We start from the raw sequence: 16,845 nt of genomic DNA, 5'->3' as shown, positions 1-16,845 counted from the left end.
TATACATATAAATACAAAATTATAAAAATAAATAATTTAACGAGATACGACGCGATTGTGTGTGTGTGTTTTGTGATTGAGAGAGAGAAAGAAAGAAGAGAGAGAGAACCGAGTAATGAATCATAGTACTTGTACATTAGCCAATTCGTGTGGGGGGAGAGAGAGAAATACAAATATGCTTCGCTACAAAAGGATATTCATTTCGTGGCATCTCCTTTATAGCTACTCATCGTTAATCGCGTAAAAGGCCGTAATTGTATAATAAACGACTCTTGGTTTTGTCGAATAAATTATATTGAATCAATTATATATGAAAGAACTATAAACGCGATTTGAATTAATACGGATTAATGTAGATCATCCCCACCAATGTAGATCAACTTTAATCTCGATTTAAAGTACCTTTTATCCTTTTTTAATTCTTATGCCCATTTCTATCAATGTATTATAAATTAACTTTAATTTTGGTTCAACGTATATTTATCTTTTTTTAATTTTTATGCTTGTTTCCACCAATTCTAAAAAAGAATAAAACTAACTTATGTTTCATTTTTTTCTAAAGTCCTATAAGAATTAGGAAAAAATAAAGAGTAAATTGAACTGCAATTAAAGTTAATCTACATTGATAGAGATAAGCATAACTCATCTTTTTCTAAAATTCGAAGAATTAGAAAAAATAAAGAATAAATTGAATCGAGATTAAAATTAATCTACATTAGTAGAAACGAACGTTAGAAAAAGATGAAAAATAAGTTAAAGTGATATTAAAGCTGATCTGCGTGGAACTTATGGAACCGGACATAGTTTGTCCGCGAGGATATTTTATTGATTATGTTTCGTTCCCTTTTGATTCAAAATTTTTTATTTACCACGCAGATTGATAAAAAAAATATTTCCTCCCGGCAGAAATTTTTTAATAAGTTGTAGAATTGATTTTTGATATTTGTGTCAATTAACGTATATGATATATGACGATATAGTGCATGGGAAAGAAATGAACGCTCGTTTGAGCAATTTTTCAGAAATTTCAAAAATGTCCGATCAGTTTAGCACCAAAGGGAGACGTGAAACCCAACAAGATGTATTGCAAATCGTGGCGTGACTGTCGAGTTTTCGTCGTCCGGTTCGGCTAGGAAGTAGAGAGCCTCGAAAGATTTGTTCGCGTCGCAAGCTCCAACATGCTTCTACTATAGCTCCTACTCATTCTATCAAGCGCGTTAGAGTGAGTAAGAGCTATGGTAGGAGCATGTTGGAACATGTTGGAGCATGCGACGCGAACAAAAATTGCATCACGTGAACGCCCGCGTCCAATCAGGCCGGGGGTCACGTGACCAGTTTCCTCCAATCTCTTCCATGCGAATGGAGCTTCGATGCCCGCGTCCAATCAGAGGAGACGGGTCGCGTGATGCAGTTTGCCACTCTCTTCCTTTGAGGATCTCTAGGTCCGGCCGGTGTTTCCCGGTTCGCGTCCTACGTTTCCGCCGTCTGATTCCGTGCGTTCCTCGTTTCCGCGGCGTTTTGACGAAGACGAAAGAAAGCGGGAGCCGGAAAGCGGAGGCGCGACAGGCGATGAACGGCGGGCACGACGTATCTCGCGATTCACGTACGCGAGCTGTCGAATTTCCGACGAGGTCGGTTTTCAGCGGGAGAAACAAGGAGAAAAATAGAATGTTTTTTTTCGTCCGCAGGGCGAATCGTACGTGCGTACCAGGGCGTACGTATGCACGTACGTACGGCATGCGTTGCGTTTGCGCTTGCGCGCTCGGTCCGTGATCCATCCAGATCCGTCGAGATGGCGGCGGAGAGGCAATGACGTCACGGGCGTAGTAATACACGGCGCGAGCGCATGGCGAGCGGAGTCAATCCGCGGAGCTGCTGCGCGAGAGACTGGGAACTGCTTTCGATTGTTGGCGGGCGCCGCCATCTTGGTCTGTGAGCCTGCGAGTGGCCTGTACGTCTCCGTGGTGCGGAGTGGCTTCGTTGTGCGTATTTCAGGCGGTCGTTTGCCGAAAGGGTATTCCGTGCGCGCGTCTCTCCCCCGCGTGAGTCCCTCGTTATCCATTTAACCAGTGAGATCCGCGTGCATCCGAGATGTCGGAACGGGAGGACAACGTTTACAAGGCGAAACTGGCCGAGCAAGCGGAACGCTACGACGGTAAGTAGATATTTCTCCTTTCCGCCGGTGCGGGGGGTGGGCAGAGGGGGACAACCTAGCCGGTTCGTGGACGCGAAACCGATCTACGTCTCTACGTCCCGCTCGATCCATTCGCGTCTCGCGCGTTCGTCTCAACGGGCTCTCCCTTCCCCTCCGGGGTCCCTTCGTATCAACGGGGTTCAGCCCCGGTCGCCCATCGTCCCGTCGTCGCGGCCGTCTCGACGTCCTAGCCTGCGACTCGTCGGAGAATCCCTTTCTCGTCGAATAACCTTTCCCATTCTTCATCGTACTCCGATGGTATTCCCGGGGCTGTCGCTCTCGCATCGTACCTGTCAAAATCGACGGCGCGATCGTTACGATCGTTACGATCGTTATTCGTTATAGCCGGTGGCGCGTTCCTTTGTGGCGGCGCCGGACGCGATATCGACTCGTGTCATTCGCGACGGTCGATCCGACGAGGCCCGCCCGTTCGCTACTTCGCTCGCCCATTCGCCCATTCGTTCGTCCGTCCGTCCATCCGCGTCCGTTCGTTCAGTCGCCGTAGCCCCGGGGGGGACCTGCCACGGAACGAGACGACGCGCGACGGATACGCAGTCTAGGATCTCGTGCGTTTTTCTATCGTTAGATCTCAACTTTTCGCATTCAGATCTATTCGGATCTCTCTTTTCTCTTTTCTCTTTCTACGCGAAGAGAAAAGAAAGATGAACCATGTAAGAAGCCCCGATCTGTAAAGAACAGACAGATCGGAGTTCTCTCGTTCCCCGATTCCTTTGGATTTCGTGCTTCGAAAGTCCCGATCGGGGAACGAGGGCGACGCGCCGCTGGCGGCGCGAGCGGCCACGCGTTGCTAGGCGTGCTCCCGGTTCTCCGCCTCGTCGCTCTTCTTCAGCACCTCCTACCCCGAGAGAGCTATGTGTCTCTTCGGCAGATAAGCGAAGCGAGACAGGTTCGTTTCTCTTGCGACTTTCGAGCACCGACGACGGACGGTCGTGAGACTCGTGAGTGTTGGTGACGTATAGACACGTCGAGGCGCCTTACTAATCGCCACCGCCACCGCCGCCGCCGCGCCGGGTTATTATACCATTACCACGGATACACGCAGTAAGTCGCGTGTTCCGCTCGTGGCATCTGGCCTTGAGCGCGCGCGAAGAAATCACCGATTGGAGATTCGAATCTCGATCGACCGAGAAAAGGAGCTACGTTCAATATTATTTCATTCATGGTGGAATTAGACACGATTCCATATCAAGCCCATCATACGTTTCATCTTTGTTCAACGTTCCGCGAAGAAAAAGAATAAAATAATATATGGATGCATCCTGATAAATTTCCTGAAACCCAGTCAAAGTGAGAACAACCGATGTTGGTTCTCTTTTTCAGATCTCTTCTCGACCGAGAAGCGAGAACCGTCATCCGCGTGGATTCCACAATCTGCACGGTCCGCTTTAGTTAGTTTTCTGCAACATTTCGGCTCCTTTCTCCGCGCGAAAAGCGAGGAGAAAGCGAGACGAGTCCACGCGAACCGTAGGGTCCGCTTTAAACGCGAATGACGAAGCCATCAGGTAAAATGGACCTCACGGATCTCGTACGCGCCGCGCTGCGGCCGGGCCGGATGTCGCTTTTGCCGACTCGATCCGTTCGATCTTTTCGCACGCACGTCTTCCCTCCCCTCCATTCTCTCTCTCTCTCTCTCTCTCTCTCTCTCTCTTTCCGTATTGAGTTAACAGGTCCAGGTAACGTGAGCGTAACGCGAAGCGATTCCTATACGGGAATTAACAGAATCGGCGGGCGTGCGTTTCCTTCAGCTTTCGACTCGTCGGAATTAACAGGTGACACCAAGAATCACCTAGTCACCGGTAGCTGACTTGGCGGCTTTCGCCAAGCGCCTCGGCGATGACGATTCCATCGATCTCCTCGCGCGGACTCGTTCTCGATATCGACGCGACCTCGCGAACGTGCGTGATTATCGAGCGTCGGCACAGACCGCACCGGCCGGCGCGGGCGATTTGGAGCGCTCGTATCGATCGCGTTCATTCGATGCGCGCATCGCTTGTCATTCCTATCGCTATCTCTCGGTAATAAAAATACGTACTTACTCCCAATTCACGAATTGGGAATTTCATCATCTCATTCCGGGCGATGGCAACGCGTGGCGTGCGCCCGCGGGAGGCGGGACGAGCTGCGAAGAAAAAGCGCGGTACAGAGAGGTTGAGAGGGACGAATACAGACGAATGAGAGACTGTATCAGGTATCGGAAGGCCATGGAGCGGAGCGGCGACAAGTATAGCGACGAGAGGCGTGGGAGGGAAGAGATGGTCAAATTTTTCCATCCCTGCGCCATACGTCTCGGTATGCGCGCGCTTCGTATCGTCTTCGAAGATACCTTACCCAGTCGGCTGTACCCTGAGAAAAATATCTATCTATCTGGAGATTGATTCTGTATATTATCTTGAAACGAAGTGAAAATTTCATAAGTGAACGAATTTACCTTACTACTAGAATATTTATAATTTCATTGGTCAACATCTATTAAATTTTGTAATTACATTTGTTCGCGTTGCTTGTATTTTTTCCACTCGCAATCAGAGCATCTTCGTTGCTTTCTCTCGCTTCGATGCCCGATTATATATTTATCTCGTTTTAAGTGTAAAAATTTTTGAGAATTTCAAGCAACGCGAACAGACTTATTTTTACTTGAAAATAAAGAATAGACACCCTGTAAGTGTTACTTGCACTTTCTCTCTCTTCTATGCCCGAATGTATATATATGTGTATATATATATATATATATAGTATATTTATCTTCTAAGTGCAAAAGTTTTTGGGGAATTTAAGCAATACGAACAGACCTAATGTCTCCTTGGATTAATTGGAATTCTGGTTAAATCTACTATAATTCTAGTTGAAATAGACGGAATTTTAATCGATGCGAAATCTGTTCGCGTTGCTTGTATAACTTTTTGCACTTAGCATCTTCGTTTTCTTTCTCTTCAACTTCCGAATATATATTTATCTTCTTTTAAGTGCAAACATTTTTGGGGATTTCAAGCAATACGAATAGATCCATGTTCGATTAATTGGAAATGGATGAATCACAATTGTTTAGTTAAATCTACTTTCTAGTAGATCAAAATTCCGCTTATCTTAATTAGAATTTTTTTTTCTAGTTGAGATAACTGGAATTTTGATTGATTATGATATACACGTCTGTTCACGTTGCTTGAAATTCCCCAAAATTTTTGCACTTAAAATGAGATTTTATTCGGACGTTGAAGGGAGAGAAAGCGAAGATGCTGAGTGTAAAAAAGTGCAAGTAACGCGAACAGACCTACAATCTTTTCATCTATTTTCAGCCAGGCTCGGTATTTTTCTCAATATACTTTTATCTGTGCTTTAGCGATTTCCCTCTCTTCTCTTTCTTTCCCTCTCCTTTCGATGCGAAAGAAAAAAAATGTGTTCGTTCCTTGAGCGATTTATGCGCGTCAGAAGAGTACCTCAGAAGAGAGGGAGATGCATTCGTCGGAACGCACAGAACTGAGTAACATGCAAAGTAGCTTTGTCTTAATGATAATCTCATCAGTGATAAGAAAAAAAGAGATACTGTTGCGAATCTCTCGTGCAATAGTAATAAGGAAAATGGGCAGTGAAAGACAAAAAGCAATGTAATGATGTGGCAGAGATGTGGCGACCGTATTCCTTTCCTTATTCTTTTAAAATCTCATTTCTTTTAACTCGATGATTTAAGGCTAGATTGTTTTTTTTCTTCGTACGTCACCCGATATAACGAGATCAAGAGATCTCGCGCACGAACTCTCGTGCCACTGATTAACGAATCTTTGTTTCTTTCGTGGTGCTGTTCTAATTGGCGAATCTTTTTTTTTTTTCTTTCAGAATTTCTCCAATTAGCAAATTCTGTTTCCAGCACGAAACCACTTTTAATCGACCGAAAGTCAAGTCGGTTTAAACGCGGTTGTTATATTCTAGTTTCCGCCACTTTTAAAAGTCGTGTCATTCTCTTAGAATACTTACTCTTTGAAAATGAAATATTGGAATTTCGATGCCAAGCGTAATTACTTGAAGTTCGATGAATGGAAATCGATTCACTCCTCTGAGAGAAATTCTCTCTTCAAATTTCGTATCTGATGCTTCCCAGTGTTGTTTCCTTTCCTTCTTGCATTATGGAAAAATTCTGTGAAAAATTATAATCAAACGTGCGTATTTTCATATTTCTTAAGCTATATCAGTTCTATCGTGACGTGGATCTCTAATACCCTTTTCTATCAATGTAGATTAACTTTAATCTCAGTTCAACTTTTCATCTTTTTAGAATTAGAAAAGATGAAGATTTATATAATTGAATCGAGATTAAAATTAATCCACATTAATAGAAACGGGTATGAAATAAAATAAATTCTATTAGTCTATTCTGTTGGTGTTGCTTGAAATTCCGAAAAATTTTTGCACTTAAAATGAGATGAATATATATTTGGACGTTGTAGAAAAAGAAAATGAAGATATTAGTAGACCCGTTCTTTTTCCAGGCCTCAACTTCTTACACGGTTTATCTTTCTCCTTTTTCTCTTCACATTGGAGAGAAAAAGGCAAAATATGAACTATGCAAGAAATTTAGTCCTAGGGTGTGGTAAAAGGACGGGCTTACTGAGTACAAAAAAGTGCAAGCAAGTGCAGTGCAGCGGACAGACCTGAGGCCTGTTCCTTTTCCATATTCCAGAACTGAACTTCTTGCACGGTTCATCTTCTTTTTCTTTTCACATTGAATTGAATAGAAAAAGATAAAGATGAACTGTGCAAAAAGTTCAGTCCTGGGATATGAAAAAAGGACAGGCCTCTTATGTCCCTCTACGAAAAGGGTAGAAACATATTAAGGATAATTAACATCCATCAATTATCAATTAATGACTGTTGATTGATAGATTGACTGTTTGTAATCCCTTTCTAGATTATCTTGATTATGCGTGATATACGGGATAGTTTCGAAAATTCAGGCTCGACGTTAAGTAACCCGGTACGACATTGGCATGATCGGTCCCTAAGGTAGAGCCTGAGTGGAGACGACATAACGGTATGACTTTCCTAGGACATGTCGGAGAGCGAGGAATGACGATTGGAATTTGAGGGTAGCTGAAGAAAGAAAGAACAGACAGAGAGAAGAGTAGGTTGGGTGGGGAATGGGAAAGGGTGAGCAAAGGGGTGAGAAGGTGGCAAGAAGAGAAGAAGAGGAGGAGGAGGAAGAGGACAGAATGGGGGAAAGGGGTGGTTAGCAGAAGGAAAGTATTGATCTGGCTGCTATCCTACGTTGCTGCACACTGGTATATGTACGCCGTGTTCATTGTAACGTCCGCTTTACGTCACATTCACCCCTTGTGAACTTGACGGTACCACTTGATCGGTAACGTCGATGCGTGCGACACGACGCGTTGATCCACGCATCAATCTACGTCTTTTCTTTTCTCCCTTTGCCGTTATTATGCTGTTATTATCTCCAGGTCTCCAGGTTTCCGGAGTCCAGTCTCTTGCATCTCCCCTTTCTACCACCTCCTCTCCTCTCGCCACCCATTTGGGAGAGTGGCGACGTACCACTTGTGCCATTTTAAGCGCACAAAGTACAAGCGAGCGCACAGTAGGCAACTCGAGGATGGAAAGTTTCTTGAATTCAGGCTCGTACTTTGAATGGAGACATCAGCTTCAAGTTGAGGACATCTTCCGATCTTTCAAGCTACGGAGAAGGCGAACGTTTAATCGCCGCAGTTGTGAGCGTTGCGGAGCGTCAACATTTGCATTTGTAATTTATCTCTGATGTTTATGAGATTAACTCAAGTTCTGATGTCGCAAGGGATGTGTGGGATCAAGTTCTGCTGTAACAAATTTGCAGCTTCAAATCGAGTTACGAAGCTTGCATCTTATTTTGCTTTTAATGATGCTTGTATAATTTTGTTGTTACACTTGACATTTTCTCGTACTCTTTGCTTTAATTCACTAATTAACTTCCTTCTCTTTTGTCACAATTTGTTGGTTTGAGTTTTTAGATATCCACTTAATGAAGCTAAAAAATACGTCGGTTAAACCAGGCAGGCAGACAGGCAGGCTCTGCTAGCAAACACGAGAGAGTACTTTGTAAAAACATCTGGAGGCCAAAAATGGCAGCGCTTCTGAGTGAATATCGCTCGAATATGTGCCGATATACGTATTAGTGACTTCCGTGCAAAGTTCAAGGGGCAGCGGATTAATATATACCGACGCGTTCATCCCCTTTACTCCAAAGGCACTCCGCGCTATCGTTTCATCCGCGATAGGCACGTAACATTTTATAGGCCAAACGTCCATACGCCATTTAAGCGAACAAGTTCACGAGCGGCACGGAGTTCATTTCACAATGATTTATGAGAAATCCTTTGAGAACCTGAACTTTGCAGGATAAACATAGAGAAATGCGGAAGACGTATAGAATATAAAATAATGATGTAATTTTATGTTTTGTCAGGTTTCATCATCGATCAAATTGTTATGGCAAAAATTTGTTCAGTATTCTTAGGATATTTTTACGTTATATTTTCTTATAAGGAACTTTGATTATCTAAGAATCTCTTCGGCAGTTTTGCTATTTAAGGATTATTATAAATGTCACGAGAGTAGATAAAAATGTTATATACCGTCAATGTACAGAAAAATCAAGATGCTATATATAAAAACAGTATTTTTGCTCCTTAGAAAATGACTTCCGTTACTCCGAAGATTGTTTTTATTACGTAGGTTTAATATTTGTTTGAAGAAATAATATTTGTTTAACAGAAAAAGAAATTATTTTTTGTCATAGGGAATTATACTTTTCCATGGAATGGAATTTTTCTTACATATAGTTTACTTTTACGTTTATTCTAATTATAATTTTTCATATAATGATCAAGTATCGTCATATATATATATATATATATCTTACATATGATAAGTCGATGAACTTTATCAACGATATTGGTTGCCGGTATTGTTTGCAGAGATGGTTGAGGCGATGAAGAAAGTGGCTTCGCTGGACCTAGAACTCACCGTAGAAGAAAGGAACCTTCTTTCGGTAGCGTACAAAAATGTGATCGGAGCAAGGAGAGCCTCCTGGAGAATAATCTCGAGCATTGAGCAAAAGGAGGAGAACAAGGGTGCCGATGGGAAACTAGAGATGATTCGTCAATATCGATCTCAAGTGGAAAAGGAGCTCAGGGATATTTGTGCCGATATCCTTGGTGTCTTGGATAAGCACTTGATACCGTGTGCTTCTACGGGAGAATCCAAAGTCTTCTATTATAAAATGTAAGAATCCATTTGTATATTTTACACAATTGTCCGTAGGACATTAATCTATCAGTTATTTTGGAACAAAAGTTTTAACTATTTTATTTATGAACACAATTTTAGTAATAGTTATTAAATAATTTTCCACTTTTTGATATGTTATTTAGTTAAAAATTATACCAATAAGCTGAAAAATACAATTGCATCATAACGATCTACAATTCTTTATATCGCATCGTAGTGGTTCCTAATAAAAGTATCTTGCAAAGACGATATATGATTAGTTATTGACATACTTTGTATTTTTACTTAGCGCTAAATATAGGACTTTGATTCCTTATTATTTCTTTTATTTTTATTTATTTATTTTCTTTTTTTAAGAAAATTGTACAACAAACTATTGAATAGCTGTATCATATTTTAGCGTACGATACGAATTGTCATTAATCCACATTGACGCTTTCAGGAAAGGTGATTACCATCGTTACTTGGCAGAATTTGCCATCGGTAACGACAGAAAGGAAGCGGCGGAGAATTCCCTGGTGGCATACAAAGCAGCGAGCGATATCGCCATGACGGAACTACCGCCGACCCATCCCATTCGCCTGGGATTAGCGCTCAACTTCTCCGTGTTCTATTACGAGATCCTCAACAGCCCTGACAGAGCATGCCGCTTAGCGAAGGCGGCCTTCGACGATGCGATCGCCGAACTGGACACGCTGTCTGAGGAGAGCTACAAAGATTCTACCCTCATAATGCAACTCCTCAGGGACAACCTCACCCTATGGACGTCGGATATGCAGGGAGACGGTTAGTGTCCCATTTACTTACAGAGGCAAAACTGCCATAGGGATGTTTTGATTACGCTAGAATGCGTTGTGCGACGTACCCCGCCTGTTCTCGATCGATCGACACGCAAACGAATACTATGCATTCTGATAGAATGATTTTATCTTGGACACTCTCGTCTCACGTAATTTACTTAGGATCTCAGAAGCTACATTGCTTCCTCACGACTAGAAATATAGAAAAGAAGATGAGAAACTTTTTTTTCAATCAATGTATTTTTTATTAAATTCTAGAAACATAAAAGATACTTTTTTAACTTTATAATTCCAATTGTGGTTTTTTTACTCCTGAATTTACTGCTGTGATAAAGTAGATAAATATTATTGTTTAAAAATTGCAAATGAATGATCTGAAATTGTCGAAAGATTGGGGAAACAAATATTAAATTCAGATTCATTTTACATTGCTCCTAATAGAGTTCTAAATTTGCGTTTAGTAATTTAACGTACGAGATGATTTATTAACTGGTGATACGCAACTCTCGGCTCATCTGTGAATTTTTTGTGATCTTCCGGCTCGTAATTGAAAATATAAAATTATATTTTCTATTTTTTATGCAAACGAAATGAACATTATGCAACCCGAAAGATTTTATCTATTTCTAAACGTGACCTGAAAATTATTCTTAAAAAAGATTGCGTATTATTGCATTGAATTATCGCATTGAATTTTAAGCTCTACATACTTACTTACTCAATAAATTAATTAAAAATTTTGTATAATTTTTTAATATTATTTTTTAATATATGATATGAGAATTATGGATGATTTAAGGGGATCCTAAAACCGTCTGTATTACCGAATAAATCGTAATTTTTGTATAACAAATACTTTTTTCTCTTTCACAGATTCGAAAATCCTTTTTCAGGATTAAAGTATACACATTAATACGTGTTTGTAAGGTGGAGTTTATGCCGAGATAAAAAATTTTTCTTAAGATTTCAATTTCGAAATTTTTTGTCGTTCTCGGCATAAATTTCATCTCACAAACACATATGTGTATACTTTAATCCTGGAAAAAGATTTTCGAATCTGTGAAAGAAAAAAAAAGTATATTATATAAAAATTACCATTTAATCGGTTATATAGACAGCTTTAGGATCCCCTTAATATTTTTCTGAAGAAATATTGATCTCGGATTTATGAAAATGTTAAAGGATAAAATCAATAAAATATTAAGATCACGAGGTGTGGGATATTCTAAACTTTCTCTTTCTCTCGCTTATATTTCTATTCATATTTCTGCTGTAAGCTTGTTTTTTATTTATTTTAACTTGTAAGAAATCGCAAATTGTGCGGTTTTCGAACACAGAATGATTACCTTGTAATTCAGAGTGTGCCGAAGCTATTCGAACTGTTGGTACCCGCGCTGCCCGAACATAGATACCCTTTTCCTGTCGTCCTCATCCTCCCAGCATGTCTGCACTTGGTGAGCGATATAATTCTTATATAATCGTCACTATATTAAAAGGAATAAAAAATGAGAAAAATATCGCAAATTGAATTTATTTAAAATTATCTCTTCAAATTGTTAATTGCTTCACTTATCAAACATAATTTATTTGACATGTATTGTTTAGGCGCATTCAACTAGATTATTTACTGATATGTTTCGTATTTTTGTTGCGCAGGTGAAGCTGAACAAAAGGAACAGCTGCAGGATGTGGAAGACCAGGACGTATCGTAACTCTAGCTGTAGTGAGTGTTATCTTGCGCATATAAAACTGAGACACAAGAAAAAACTCTTAAATAACTCGTAAGCAAAAGAAAAAAAACCAATTCAGCAGGTGGCAGTTCGGGGTGGGAAGGGGAGATCTTTAGAAATTTGCGTGACCCTTTAAAAAAAAAGCACGCACTGTATGGTTACTTCAAAACAAAGCAGCAGCAGCAGCAGCAGTGACAACAAAATACAACAGCAACATTAATTAATAATAAATAAATCATTCAGTTCATTCGGCATTATATTACGTACACGTATATACAATTGAGTTACAGAACATGCAGAAAGTAACGAGACAAAAGGGCACGCACCCTGCGGTAAATAGAGAGACTGCAAAGCATTTAGGAGAAAGGCACTTTTCTGTTGCCCCGTTTTTGCGTATCGAGAGAAAACGTCGTATTTGCACTTCGTATGCGTCCGATAAATGTGCAAACGATGTCGAGAACGTCGAGCCGATGTCGATGCCGGCGCCGATCGGTTTAATCTCGGCAATTCAGATTTGATTTCCGTTACAATGAATGAGAATGAATTATGTGTCCTATGTTTTACAATAGTGAAAGAGGAACAAAAAGGCGTATGGATTGCACGTCATATCGGGATATATTTACATAACTGTCCGTTCTAACATCTCCATCACCTGGAGTTCTCCTCTTCCAATCTCCTCCTTTTCGTTCCTCGCTTTTTTTTTTTTATTATGCGCACGATATTTTATTCCACGCGTACTGTAATTATTACGGTGTTTATTAGCGTGTAAATCGATTTATTTCGAGGACAATTTGCACGTCTCTCTCTTTCTCTCTCTCTCTCTCTCTCTCTCTCTTTCTTTACGGAAATAACGGCGGCGCCCTCATTGCCAGTTGTCAAGACGGATCTCGCTCTCGAGCTTAGGTTTGTTCGCGTCGTAAGCTCCAACATGCTCCAACATGCTCCTACCATAGCTCCTTCTCATTCTACCAAGCGCGTTGGAGTGAGTAGGAGCTGTGATAGGAGCGTATTGGAACATGTTGGAGTATGCGACGCGAACAAACCTCTTGTATCCTGTAAAAGATATGTACTTCCAACAAGATTCGACACAATTGTAATGTTATAGATAGCCGAAAAGAAAAATTTTTAAATGCATGGATTCTTGGCATAGCCGAGCTGAGAAGAGAATGTGCTTACTTCGATTGCCCCCTTCTCCCCCTCTCCCACCCTCTGTACCTCGTCAAATGCAATAACGCCTGATTTTGTGAGCTTTCGAATGGTGACCGCGTCGCGAAGGAGCTCTGTAACATGAGCGAGAAGCGGTAAAGCGTATCATCGAAATTCTCTGACGGCGATCTCTCGATTTTCGGTTCTTTTACGCATCTCTTCCGAGGCGAGTGCGTCCCCATCGCGTCAGCTCGATGAGCAGCGTCGTGATAAAAAAAAAGTGAAAAAAAAGAAACGAAAGAAGGGGGGAAGATGAAAAAGATTACGTTATCGTAGGTGAGCCTTTTTAGCGCGTTACGTTACTCACAGCAAACAAAGTAACTATCTAGCTAGTCTGTAATGTGGTTGTACGTTTTCATACGCCCGTTGTGTAAACTAAATATCGATTGCTGTGGTATAAGAACAGAATAAATGACTGTACCCCGACTTTTTCCACCCGCACATTTACACACGCAATTTACGCTCTATATATATTATAAATATATTCATATTTCTCTATCCTCGTCTTTCCCTTCCGGATGGACGATAGTCGGAATCAGTATTTGTAATTGTCCATTCGTCGATTCATCGACGAGCCATTCCATCGATTTTTACGTTGAAACATTCCATTATTGTCCTTGTAATGAGGAGTTTGTCGGGATCGTAGAGATTTACAGTGAAAAGTATCCTTTCTTCAGATCGATGAGGTAAGCTTAGCTAGTTACTGACCATTTTACGCATTAAACTTATCTACTTATTATATAGCTAGAACTACCAAAATCCATTTAAGCTCACTCAGTTTTCTCGCTGATAACGTGACGGAGAGGAGACGAGACGCCGAGTTTAAGCGCAGCAGAGAAGCGAGGCGTTCGCAAGGCAACAGCAAGAAAAGCATAATTCGGCGAGAAAAACGCGGATCTAATCGCAACCTCCGCGAGGAAGACGAAAAAGCAGAAAATAATTGGTGTCCATCGTTCCCCTGTATTTAGGTATCGTAACGATAAAATTGATAATGTTACAAATGACACACGTTATGAGAAATAATTCAAAATATAAATAATATCAACCGGCTCTCGTAAAGTAAGTAAGTATATTTGCGAATATAATTGTAAGAACGCGCGTAATAAGTAGGCTAAAGAGAAGAAGAAAAAGAAACGAAGAAATAATCTCGACGCAGGGGGGGGGATGGGTCATCCGAGGAACTCGGGTAGCATTAACTCGAGTATATGACATGATCGAGTCGATTATAATCGAGAAGATTAAATCGCGCGAAAACTGTGTGCAAGGTAAACAGAGCTCTAAATTAAGAACTGCGGAGCGAGGCGGATGCCGTCGTAGGCTGTAAAACGCAAGCGCATATATATAAATATATAAATATATTTCTCAAGTACATAGCATGTATCTGTGCGACAAAGTGTTTTAAGGAATTTAGCTACATAAAAGCAAAAAAAAAGTAACGCGTCACGTGGCAACGAATGGTGGTAGCGATCTCTGAACGCCGATGAATTATATTAGCCCTTTGGGGCAATATCCGATTATACATCTGTACAATATAAATCGGAGAATCTGGATTATTTCGAAAACTATCTAAATTTCAAACCACCTCTAAATTTATTCCATTTCGTTGATTTCGATAAGAATTAATTGCTATTAACAATTAATAGTGCGAAGCAATGCTTTTTTCATCATCGTTCGGAGGAATTGTTGATTTTACATTCTTGGATCCGCATGCGTTCTTACGCTCTGTATTACAGTCGATGCGAATACACCGGATACAATCTTTTTTTCTGTAAAACTACACACATGAAAGCTACAAATAAAGTAATTATAAATCTATGCCTTGGTCACAGTTTTATTAAGAGATCGATTTAAATTTTCGACCAGCTAATTGAAGAAAAATTTCGCAACAAAGAGCTTTGAGCTCTTGTGTTAAATATTAATTTAATATTAAATATTTGAATATATATATAAAAATTAGATATTTTAATTTTATACGACGAATATGTCATACGTCTGTATTATATGATTTAAATTTTAGACTTTTGGTCTTTCATTGCAGTCATTATCTTACGACTACGTCCCGTTACGTATAATACGCATGAGATATCGTTTTATCCTTGTTCACAGAGTATTAAACAAGGATAAAATAATACATCATGCGCATTATGCGTGCAATGGAACGCAGCTCATGACATTAGAAACGAGAATTTAATTTCTTGCGTTACATATCATAACAAATTAATTTTTTCTTAATTTTTCCCACTTATGTAGTATACGTATATTTAATAATACAAATTGATAGAGTTCTTTTTTAAATTCTCTTTCTCTCTCTCCAAATCTTTATAAAAGTTCTTAGATCTGATACGTTTATGATATGCAAGCAAATAAATTATTTCAATGTATATCGCAAGTTTTCTTTAACAATTCTATAATTTATAAATTTCTTGTTTCTGATGTCACAATTCATATAATACTGTGGTCATTTAAGCATGGATTGTGATTGGCTGTACGCCAATGTTTCCAACGACTGACACTGCGTCTCCCTTGTGATATCGCGTTCGCGGAAGCTGCTTGAGCTGGATAAGAGTCTCCTCGGTCTGTTTAGATCTACTCGCCGCAGGATTCGCTCCAAATTGCCTTCCGAACCAGTCAAAATCGGCGAGAGATTGACATTTGATGCGATACGGTTTTTAACGACTCGACCGTTTCTGGGCGATCTTCCAGTTTGATCGTTAGGTCTACGCTTCGCGGATTTCAGCTTTACATTACGCAACATTTCCAAGGACACGATCGGACCTCTTGGGCCTGGTACAGTGTTTCGTCTGTTTTCCTAAAATATATGGAATAGAACAATTTTTTATTTTTTATACTCCGTCATTAAGTATGAATGAACGTTGAATTATATTAAAAAGAACTTTTAATTTTTCGCATATATGTACGCCAGCATATTAATTTTTTATTCAACAAGGACAGAAATAAAATTTAAAAAACGAATTTTGTTTAATTATAATTTTGTTAATTATACCATAATTAAATGTAAATATAAAAAATATTTCTAATTTTTAATTTCTAAACAGTCTGGGATTACACATCCCCTTAAAAGGGAAGGCTGTTAGAGAATTACAACTTTCTGATATGATTCGATTTTTTATGAATCTATCCCAATCAAACTTCAGATTAATTCTTGTATGATTTGCATTCATAAATTAAAAGAATAAAAATCTTGAGATCTAAAACAATCACACATAGGTATTCTTAAAAGTTTATATTCACGATTTTATCGTGAGGGATGCAATTTTACTAATTTGTAGAATTTATAGTACTTTGATACTTTGTGGAGCCTTTTTCAAGGTGACTTTCAGTAAGTCCTCGACGGTGATCTTAGGCCTGTTGCACAATGGCGTGGAACACTTTCTTGTGGGTGTCCTGCTTCTGCTACTGTTAGGAGTCGTCGGTTGTATCAATGGCATTTGAGATTGCAAGGAAACTGAAGGATGAAGCGGAGAAGGTGGGGGTGGTATTGAAGATTCTGATTTCGAGGTGTGCGCTTTTGGAGGAAATGAAAGAGATAGCGGAGGTGGTGGTAGTGATGATGGTGGTGGTGGTGGTGGTGGTGGTGGTGGTGGTGGTGGTGGTGGTGATGATGATG

General features: G+C 40.2%; 2 protein-coding genes across 3 annotated transcripts in view; one reads left to right on the top strand and one right to left on the bottom strand.

Moving 5' to 3' along the window:
• Nucleotides 1-1,829: 1,829 nt before the first annotated feature.
• Nucleotides 1,830-12,227, top strand: 14-3-3epsilon (tyrosine 3-monooxygenase/tryptophan 5-monooxygenase activation protein epsilon). 2 transcript variants are annotated; one of them, XM_018457260.1, is made up of 5 exons: nucleotides 1,830-2,155; nucleotides 9,169-9,475; nucleotides 9,924-10,267; nucleotides 11,938-12,004; nucleotides 12,091-12,227. In XM_018457260.1, the coding sequence occupies exons 1-4, from the start codon at nucleotides 2,092-2,094 to the stop codon at nucleotides 11,991-11,993; spliced, it is 771 nt and encodes a 256-aa protein (XP_018312762.1). In that variant the 5' UTR covers nucleotides 1,830-2,091; the 3' UTR covers nucleotides 11,994-12,004; nucleotides 12,091-12,227. The 2 variants fall into 2 exon arrangements, with proteins under 2 accessions (XP_018312762.1, XP_018312761.1); XM_018457259.1 differs by having other exon boundaries at nucleotides 11,938-12,227.
• Nucleotides 12,228-15,659: 3,432 nt separating this feature from the next.
• LOC108728458 (uncharacterized) overlaps nucleotides 15,660-16,845 on the bottom strand; it is a 4,563-nt gene continuing 3,377 nt past the window's right edge. The window contains exons 5-6 of the mRNA XM_018457013.1: nucleotides 16,520-16,842; nucleotides 15,660-16,026 (exon numbers count right to left, since the gene is read on the bottom strand). Coding sequence (XP_018312515.1) covers nucleotides 15,676-16,026; nucleotides 16,520-16,842 — 674 coding nt within the window. The 3' untranslated portion in view covers nucleotides 15,660-15,675. The remainder of the gene's footprint in view (nucleotides 16,027-16,519; nucleotides 16,843-16,845) is intronic.

The sequence above is a fragment of the Mycetomoellerius zeteki genome, unplaced genomic scaffold (assembly GCF_001594055.1).
Source record: "Mycetomoellerius zeteki isolate Tzet28-1 unplaced genomic scaffold, Tzet1.0 scaffold62, whole genome shotgun sequence".
In the NCBI taxonomy this organism is placed as follows: domain Eukaryota; kingdom Metazoa; phylum Arthropoda; class Insecta; order Hymenoptera; family Formicidae; genus Mycetomoellerius; species Mycetomoellerius zeteki.
The sequence above is the reverse complement of the archived record's forward strand: the minus strand, read 5'-3'. Positions and strand labels throughout refer to the sequence as shown.

What these genes read in the sequence shown, in the direction of transcription:
- 14-3-3epsilon (XM_018457260.1), top strand. Translation starts at nt 2,092, where the DNA reads ATGTCGGAACGGGAGGACAACGTTTACAAGGCGAAACTGGCCGAGCAA. An exon ending in AAAGTCTTCTATTATAAAAT is followed by an intron (nt 9,476 to 9,923) that starts GTAAGAATCCAT and finishes TGACGCTTTCAG; the next exon opens with GAAAGGTGATTACCATCGTT. An exon ending in GTCGGATATGCAGGGAGACG is followed by an intron (nt 10,268 to 11,937) that starts GTTAGTGTCCCA and finishes TTTGTTGCGCAG; the next exon opens with GTGAAGCTGAACAAAAGGAA.